Source organism: Ostrinia nubilalis, chromosome 20, assembly GCF_963855985.1.
Source record: "Ostrinia nubilalis chromosome 20, ilOstNubi1.1, whole genome shotgun sequence".
Classification (NCBI taxonomy): Eukaryota; Metazoa; Arthropoda; class Insecta; order Lepidoptera; family Crambidae; genus Ostrinia; species Ostrinia nubilalis.
In genome coordinates this window covers 9,425,711-9,435,641 of record NC_087107.1, presented here as the reverse complement: position 1 = coordinate 9,435,641, position 9,931 = coordinate 9,425,711, and the positions used below count along the sequence as shown (strand labels likewise).

The 9,931-nt window shown below is 35.5% G+C and overlaps 1 protein-coding gene across 1 annotated transcript; it reads right to left on the bottom strand.

Moving 5' to 3' along the window:
• Positions 1-1,929: 1,929 nt before the first annotated feature.
• LOC135081609 (nischarin-like) lies at positions 1,930-8,971 on the bottom strand. Its single transcript, XM_063976355.1, has 4 exons — positions 8,397-8,971; positions 6,430-6,676; positions 5,612-5,730; positions 1,930-3,804 (listed from the first exon to the last, which is right to left on the bottom strand). The coding sequence occupies exons 1-4, from the start codon at positions 8,835-8,837 to the stop codon at positions 3,214-3,216; spliced, it is 1,398 nt and encodes a 465-aa protein (XP_063832425.1). The 5' UTR covers positions 8,838-8,971; the 3' UTR covers positions 1,930-3,213.
• Between the last annotated feature and the right edge of the window lie 960 nt (positions 8,972-9,931).

The following is a 9,931-nucleotide window of genomic DNA, read 5'->3' as shown; positions in this document are numbered from 1 at the left end:
ATCTACATCGCGCAGTCATGTAGCCTGCTCGGTGGCGCTAGCCGGACTGATTTTGGTCAATGACCTTGGTCGGCCCTGTGCTTGGCTTACGTGAAGCACGAGTGCCGTTGGGTGAAAGAGTGTTGGTAAAATCAAATTTTTCGCTTTGCCCACCCCTTCCACTATGCCCCCCTCTCCCCTACCTATCTTACATCGACTAAGGCACATTAAAGACTGTGGAATCTAACGCCCGTATACGTATTCACAAACATTAAGTATATGAGGTCTCACAGTGCGCGTAGACGCTTAGGGTGACACCAACCAATCAGAGTTTTATTCAACGCTGAGCGTTCGATTTGCTGCTTCACTTAAGCAAGCATCGTTTGTGAATACGGGGAATTGTAGGTACATTTATTGGACTACGGTACTTTAAAGACTGTAGGTACAATCTTAATACCCCAGTATTAAGTGCTATTATGCAACGAAAATGTTCCTCTAGCTTGCTGTCGCCTGTAACTGTCGTACTGGTGTTTACATTGATGTTTTGTATACAAAATGGTTCGTGATTACGGTAATTACATAGGCAGTTTCCACTTATGTCGCCGCAATTGTTAGCCCGTTTCACAGTGGGTAGATGAATAACACCTTGACAGTGCAGAAAACAATTGATAAAGATGAATCGCTAATATTATATAATAGTAGTCTTTGCTAATATTTTAGCGCTAAACTCGAGAAGACATTCCGTATTTTTTTAATATTGGAAAACGTGAAAAACCCTTTTGTAGTCTATTTTGTAGTGTAAGACCTCTTTGATAAAATTAGGACTGTTGACAAAACGAATTCGGGTCTTCTGGTTAGCTAGGTAGCTTAGGTAAACAGTCCCAATCCCAACTGATTCTCAACAAATTAAAGTACCTATAATTTCGCATGATAAAAAAATCATACTAATTCAGAATTCTGTCCAAGCAACCCTTTATAGATATCCATCTAACTTGGAGTCACATTAACATGACAAACGCAATTCTATCAATTCAAGCCCGAACTTGGTTTACCTTACCCTTGGAAACTTATTTCATAAATTATAATCGTGAGTTCAAAGGTCAATTTGTTACGATCTTGAGTGCCCAGACTTCACTTTTTACCGTCGTCCGATAGTTTGGATGACTTCTAATGTGTGTGAGTAATCGCCCAAATCTTCCATACAGTAGGTACACTTTCGTTTCAGCCGAAAGACGTCCACTGCTGGACAAAGGCCTCCCCCAAGGATTTCCACAAAGACCGGTCCAAAGTACAAAGTAGGTACACTTATTGAAATAAAATACTAAGCTGGCCAGGGTCAAGAGTGCTAACAGTCCGTGCTGTATATTATTTTCTAAAAGGTACCGTCGTACCGTTGTTGGTCACCTGTCATCCGCTTTACACTGTCGATGCTTTTCGAACCCCTCCTGTTCTTTTGATTACTTTCGTTGCGGGTCCAATTACAGTTTAACTTTACCGCGGGACAAACTTGACCTTCATCGGTCAGGTTTTTTATTGGCGGTCAAGTTGCAGATCCTGGCTTCACAGGAGTTGCAGCGGTGAGAACGAAAAATGGGAAACTGGGATTAGTCCCGTAAGTAAGCACTTACAACATGCACGTTGCAAATTTTACTCTACTGTAATATTGCAACTAAAAAAAACTATTTACATGTTGTTCAAGTCACTTGACGTGAAGTGAGCACAATATAAATGAAAACAGCATATTAACGAACTTAATTATTTTAATGATATAAAACAAATGCCATAACTTTAATTCAACAACACAACTTCATCGTCAGATCACAAATAGTAATACTTTGATAAATTAATACTAAATGATAATGCATTCTTAATTATAATATAATATAGATAATATTATTTATTATGCACAATAAATACAAAAAAAATCATGAATGTCATTAAATACTGATGGTCAATATTTTACTGGATTATGTTTTACAAGTAAACTGATATAATATTTCATTAAAATAATATCGATATTTACAAAATGTACCAAAATTATTTACTATAAATACAAAAATATTCACAAAAAATAGTCCTTCAATTAAAGTTTTAATAAGCGTGAACTTTTAGGTTTACCATTCGAGTTCACTCACGCAATACACACATGTTTGTACAAATATTTGCAAATTGCAAAATCTGGGTAGAGCAAAATAAACTTTACGTTACTACTCATAACATACATTTTCATTTGGTTCAATTACACAAATATTTGTAAAATCATATGTCATGTAAACATAATTATGTCAAAACTAATAATAATATGCACACTAACTATAGCTTTATTATTATACATATCAAAAATGGATTTTTCTATCCATTTATAATATCACTGATATTTATATTTCTAAGACACTCAAAGCCTTGACTTAGCTTTAAAAACAAGAAAAAAATGTAATAAACAATTTTAAACTAGACTGCACATCAAACGTGACAGTAGCACTGCAAAAGTCGCTCTTATTTCGCAGGAAATAAGAGTAATCTAAAGTTCAATGTGTTTAGGCTGATGTGATGGATATGATTTAATACACGCAAAGTCAAAATCATTATTTAAAATCTGTACTATAAGTATTTTTAGTCAAGTCTTACTTTTATAAGCTCAATTAATATTCCATTACATGTTCGACTAATTTCTAAATTTAAAATTGGCCATTTTATTCATTATTTACGAATATAAAATTTACGTTTTTTTATGCCTAAAAACTATTCCAATATCACAAGGTGTTATAATATTGCAGTGTTGCTACAGAAGAAAAAATAAAGCGATAAAGGTATATTCATACTACTAAAGTCCGGTCCCCGAGCAGATATAATTTCGTACAATGATCCCAAGCTACCCCATCCTTATTGCGGGCGGCAACGGGCGACCGCGAGAGAATCCGGGCATGGGCCTATGGTAGTAATATGAATACACATTAAAAAGCAGAGCTATTATTATTATTATTTCTAGTCTTTAAAATTTTATTTCACTGGGCACTTTAGGATTATTACACTGAGAAGTACTATTAGTCATAATTAAATAAAATTATATTACAAAATAGTTATTTCAGCTGGTGAATTCAAAAAACAATATTACATTCATAGGAAACATTAATATAGTAGTCAAGGCAATATACAAAATAAATATTGAATTTACATTTACTTCAAATACATGCAGTAGTAACTTTAATATTGTCAGTTTGTTTACAATTATCGTCAACTTTTGTTAAAGCTATGGCTGGTATTATTGTTCTGTAAAAATGTCGGCGTCTTTCCTTCTTTGACTACCCTCAACGCTTGTAAGACTCTAGCGGTATCCAATTCCTTTTCTGAAGGCCTCTCATTGTCCAGGCATAGTTCTGACATCCGCGCATTAAACTGCTCTATGACCTTCACTCTATAATCTATGGAGGACGCCACAGGGTTGGCGGTCAACCATAGATACTCCAAACAAGGGAGTTTGCATATATGCTGGACTTCTTCAACATCTGTGATCATGTTGCAGCTTAAATCTAGACTTTCCAATGAGTATAACCTGGAAAATCCTTGCAGGGTTATCACTTTGTTCTGGGATAGATCAATTTTGACAATGTTCCCGATTTTCGCGTGCCAGTTTTCGCACAAAGAATAATTGTTCATAGACAAATTTAGTATCCGAAGGTCGTGTAGGCAGGATATGTCACACAGTTCTTTTAGCCGGTTGGAGGAGAGACTCAGGTGTTGCAGTTTAGGCACCAACTTGATGGCCCAATCGACCTGTTCTATGTTATTGCTGCCGAAGTCTATGACCGATAGTTTGTTCCATTTCTGCAAAGATACAAATATTTTTACAAAGGTTTTATTTCAATGACCTATTTATTATGTAATTGCTTGAAGCAATAGATAAATATATTATCGGTTGCTTGCTCGCTATCTAAACATGTGCAAGCTAACTGGGTCACATGATCGCATCGCTTTGCACATAGGGTTGCCAGGTGTCCGACTTTAGCCGACTTGTTTGGCTTTTTACGGACTTGTCCGGCCAAATATTCTCTTGTCCGGCCTGTCCGGTCATGCTTTTTATGTGGCTGCCACGCCAGTTCATTGTCGGGCCACAAAATAATATCGAGCACACTTACGCACGCACATCAGGGTGTTGGAAAACTGATTCCAAGATGAAAAATCATCGCACTCAGTCATGACCTATGATACTAAAACTGCATTATTAAATATCCGGCCGAATTAAGCACCGAGTCCGACTTTTGTGTTTTTGGACCTGGCAACCCTATGTGCACAATAATGTCACCAATCATCAAATCATTATGAGTAGAGTGGCCAAGTTTTTTTTTTAATTGCACATTTATTAAGGGTATAGTTTTGTAGTTGAAACCAAACTAAATTAGGTAACCAATAAAGTCTAAAATAATATTATCTCCTAAGCAAAGTTAAGGTCATAGCAAACTTATCAGCCCGAAAAGGGATCAACACCGTATCGCCTTTCGCCGCGAGGCGAAGCGTTTACGTTACGGTGCGGAAGTGTGCGTTGCAGTACCGACTTTCATACAAAGAATACTGACCGCTTCGAGTTGATACGGTTACGATCCGCTTTCGGGTTGCTAAGTGTGCTTCGTCCTTTATAGTAATTTCAGTTATTGGAGTTACAATAGCCAAAAAAGTGAATAGAAACATTAGGTATGTTACTATTCACATGGGTGTGATTCTGATACCACTGATGATGATCATCTATCTAAGGGCACTAACGCCCGTATTCACAAACTATGCTTGCTTAAGTGAAGCAGCACAGCGTTGAATAGACCCTGTGCGTCCACACGCACTGTGAGACCTCATAATAATGTTTGTGAATACGGGCGTAGTAAGGGCTTCGGCTTAACCTTATTTTTGGAAGTGGTCTATCTAATATGGGGAATGAAATCATATCGCTTTCACGCTACAACGCATGTGTAACCATAGAACGCGATACCGTTCTATGTCGACCTCTATTTGTGACGTCACGGTGATAACAGTATGTTCAATGCAAATGATATCAATTTATTATCGTAAATGCGTGAATAATGTAGGTCAGCGGTTCCCAAACTAGTAACTGAAGTTGAGTTCCAAAAGTGTAAAAAAAATAGTTTATTATCAAAAAGACTGGCTCAGATTTTATTTGCAATAGAATAGGATATGGTACAGTTTCTCTTCTAAAGATAAGGTTTTTTTTCTCACTACCATTAAAAAAAGGTTGGAGTCGGCTGACCTAAGAAACCACAAAAACAAAATGATTTGAGAAACATATTTCAATTAAAAGGCCAAGGAATATGAACAGGTTTAAGCTTAAGTGAATCATCGTAGAAGGTAAACTACCACGGCAAAGTTTTAGGTAGGAAATAAGTTATTTACTTATAGTCAAACAACCACAATGATCCTTATTGAAACGATTACTTAGTGACTAACCAATAATAACAGTGGTAAAGCCCGGTCTGTGAGCACGTAGAATTTTGTCCAATGACCCCAAGCTACCCATCCTTATCGCTCGCGCGTAATTATGTACAGACCAGACTATAGTTCCCCTCTTAGCAATAAGTAAATAGAGATAGGGTCATAAATATTGAAAGTTAATAAAAAATCTACGAACCACTGTATCAGCTATGCTTGAAGGATCCTTGTGTAAAATATCCACTAATAGAAACTCGTTGAGCGATACAACACTTGCTATCATCACTGTTAAACTCACTAGCGTATCACGGAGAGTGCCTGAAACGTACAATAATATTATTCTTTATTTGAAAGGAAAGACTAGTCATGACTTTAGAAAAAACAATTTAATGTTCTTAGCAGACTTATCAACTCGGAAAGGGATCAACACAACACTTTTATCGCCTTTCGCGCGCTGTCAACCACGAGGCGAGGCGTTTACGTTAAATACAGTGCAAGTGTGCGTTACAGTATGGACTTTCATACAATGAATACTGACTGCCTTGAGTTGATACGGTTACGACCCCTTTCTGGGTTTGATAAGTGTGCTACGACCTTAAACTGTATCCTAATCAAATAAGTTTTAAACACACATTTTGAAGACATTTTTCCAAATCCAAATTTACATAATGTAAATAGGCTTAGCCCAGCTGAACTACCATTATTTTGTACAAATTAAACATACATTTTCCTTGAAGTTAGAATAACACAATAAAACATTGTCTCTCAGTTTAAACTTAAGTCTCAAGTTTGGCTATACAACTGTGTAAGCGAATAGTTGACAAACAGTATTTAATATTAACAGTAACCAAGTGTTTCATAAAAGCCTATGAGCAGAAGATAAATTACTTTTACGACTTTTTTTTACTGCAGAAGTATTTGGAAGATACGACTGACAATCATTTATTTACACATTTCTGGGTAATGCTATCACAAATTACACAAAGACAATATGCAAATAATATGACGTGCACTTACCAACACTTTGTATACACTGCATAGGCACTCCGATAATTTTTAAGTCTACCAGAGACTTGAAAGGCACTAAATCGAAGCGCAAATCATTGGGTATCACGTTACTGGTGCCCAGTTTATCGTAGTTTCCTTCTATGGTGAGTGAGCGAAGCTGTGAACAGTAGTCGAGTACATGACTGAAGTCGTACATTTGATCCACTTTCTCGGTGGGCGGGCAGGCCATTTTAAGTCTTTCGCTTATAGCATGTAACTGGAAAAAAAGTAAATTATGAATTTAATGATTGTATGTCTTTAAATTAATTACATAATTTATTTTTGGGCATACAACTGAACTGCAGTATACCTGTGATTGTTTTAATCACATATTTTAAGTAGATATTTTATGTTATAAATAGCAATACATCACAATACAGCTTTGAATTTAATTATATTGACAAAATAAGACCTTTAAAATATTTTTAAACTTTATTGAATCAATTAAATTGATATAAGAAAAATAACACGGATAACATTATTTACAATAACTACTTACCAACACTTACTCATACAAGTAACTACAACATAAATAATACATATATTGATGAGTATGATGGTTCGTGAATGAGTATTAATTACAATACTACAAGGTCTGGGCTTTACGCCAGACAATAAAGCTTTATCACTTAACATAATTATACAGTGTGTCCGGGCTTGTAGTGATCAAACTTTAAGGGCGTAATCTATGGACAATTTTATCGATGAAAATACTTCAAATTTGGGGCTTGACCCATTTCTCGCAAAATTACGAGGATTTAAGTTTTTAATTTTTAGTTTTCACCTCTTCCTTCAAAAACAAGTGAAAGCGTGGGTAGCTTAACACTAATAAGCAAACATTTTATATCATGCGATAGCCAATAAAATTATCTATTAGCAGAAGTAGAAAACAGATACAAGTTTCATACATTTTAAGGGAGTAAGAATGGATTTAATTAGAATTAAACATGACTTTTTTCACTTCTTTTTCAGTTATTTTCCAACACAAGAAAAACCAGGTCGTTAAGGTATGTTTTATTTGCATTGTATTATTAGTATTTGAGCCATTCTACAAAACGAATGTAAATTTATTAGTCTATGTCTATTAGTTTCGACGTAATTCTTGAACAAAGATACCCCTTCCCAGCGGTTTCCATAGTAATCGGAATAGGTTGTGTGATTCTTTCAGGCAGTGCATTTTCGCATGTCGCGTGCGCTATGGAAACCGCTGGGAAGGGATATCTTTGTTCAACAGTTACGTCGAAACTAATAGACGTAGACTAATAAATTTACATTCGTTTTGTAGAATAGCTCAAATACTAATAATACAATGCAAATAAAACATACCTTAACGACCTGGTTTTTCTTGTGTTGGAAAATAACTGAAAAAGAAGTGAAAAAAGTCATATTTTTTTCTAATTAAATCCATTCTTACTCCCTTAAAATGTATGAAACTTGTATCTGTTTTCTACTTCTGCTAATAGATAATTTTATTGGCTATCGCATGATATAAAATTTTTACTTATTAGTGTTAAGCTACCCACGCTTTCACTTGTTTTTGAAGGAAGAGGTGAAAACTAAAAATTAAAAACTTAAATCCTCGTAATTTTGCGAGAAATGGGTCAAGCCCCAAATTTGAAGTATTTTCATCGATTAAATTGTCCATAGATTACGCCCTTAAAGTTTGATCACTACAAGCCCGGACACACTGTATTGTAATGGCGGATTATTACATTGTGTCATGGCAAAATCAGTTGGACCAATTTTTACATACATTCTAATCCATGTTTACAATAAACAGTAATCATTAAATAGTAGTAATTTTATGCTTAGTTTTATTTTTCCACAAAAACGGCATGGGAAGAAGTTTTGGGTGTTCCCTGAAGAAACCGCTACAGGCGTCCATTACTCGCCCGTGACGGCAGCGGTAAATATACAAAATAAAGTACAATACAAACCTCCAATGGAGTCAGTTTAAACGACATCTCGTCTTGCAACAGCACATCTCCTTCCAAATACAGTTTCTTAGCCAAATCTTGCAGCAAGAAAAATATATCATACAAATGAAAGTCTAAAAAGTGAGCAAATTCATACGGCATCGTCAGTCTTAAATAATTAAAGACATTGTTAAGGTATTCGTTTAAGGCTTCCCGTCTTTGTTCGATGAATTTCGGTGTTTTGTTGCGTATTACTTTCTTCGGTGGAAGCCACTCTTTGGACACCCCATGGTCGAACACAAGCTTGTCATGGAGTTCCACAAAGTCACTGTACCGATGCAAAACGCTCCAGTTCACAGGGCCCACTTTAATTTGAATTTTGTAATACGTAACATTGTCTTTCGTAGTCGCTTCGTCTATCCTCAATGTACTATCATTCCTGTGGTTTATGAAGGACGACATCTTGACAAACTTGTGTAGAAACTTGCACTTGACTCACCACTATCATTTATGCAAAAATTTTAATAAAATTTTCCATTAAATCTGACGCAAATTGTACACATCCGTGAAGGAAACACAAATGAAAATGGATTGAATGGATGACACTGACAGACAGCTGACTGACATAAAACGTCATGATGGCAGTGACATATTGGTTTTTTAAAATGATGTAATGATGCAGAAATCTATGAATATTCTTATTTGTGTACTATATAATTATGTTGAAAAAAATAAAACAAAATATACCACCCTCCATTTCATACCAAATATTATTAATTGCGAACTTAATTACGAAAGTAACTCTGCTTCTGAGGGCCTAGTGTGAGTTTACTCTTTTCTCTTTTCTTAAACTCACACTCAACCCACTGAAAGTAACGCCCGTATTCACAAACGATACTTAAGTGAAGCAGCAAATCGAACGCACAGCGTTGAATAGAGCTCTGTGATTGGTTCGTTTGTCACCCTGTGCAAAATTAAACGTGAACGTTTGAACGTGCACTGTGAGACCTCATATTTTGCGAATACGGGCGTAAATCTATTTGGATGATATGCATAGGAAGTTTTATTCATTTTTCTGGACCGGATTCATAACTTGCTGTAGATAATTATGGATATTCCCAATATCCCAGTCAGTAATTATTTCTTTCAGATCCAACTCGTTTGGCAGAAGGTAATGTAGATGCAATAGGAGTCGCAGAGGTATTTAGAGAGCTGTTATTTCTGAATAAATAAAAATCTAAATAATCACAACTTCAAATGACTTCTATAGATAAAGGATGTTAATTAAACATACAGTTGAGTTATTCACATTTCTTTATTAAAATCACTGTTAAGTATGTATACCAAATTCTATGACATCACAATAGTGCATAAAAGTACACATTCAACAACCCTACATGGTCAATCCACCCGCCCCAACTAGTGTTTCGACTCTTGATTGAAGTAGTAATTATAATTCAAACAACACGGTTTACAAAAACGAGAGCTGTAATTTTACAAGGCTCTATAGAAAAATAAGAGCTAAATTGTTGCAAACCATGAAGTCGAATCTGTGG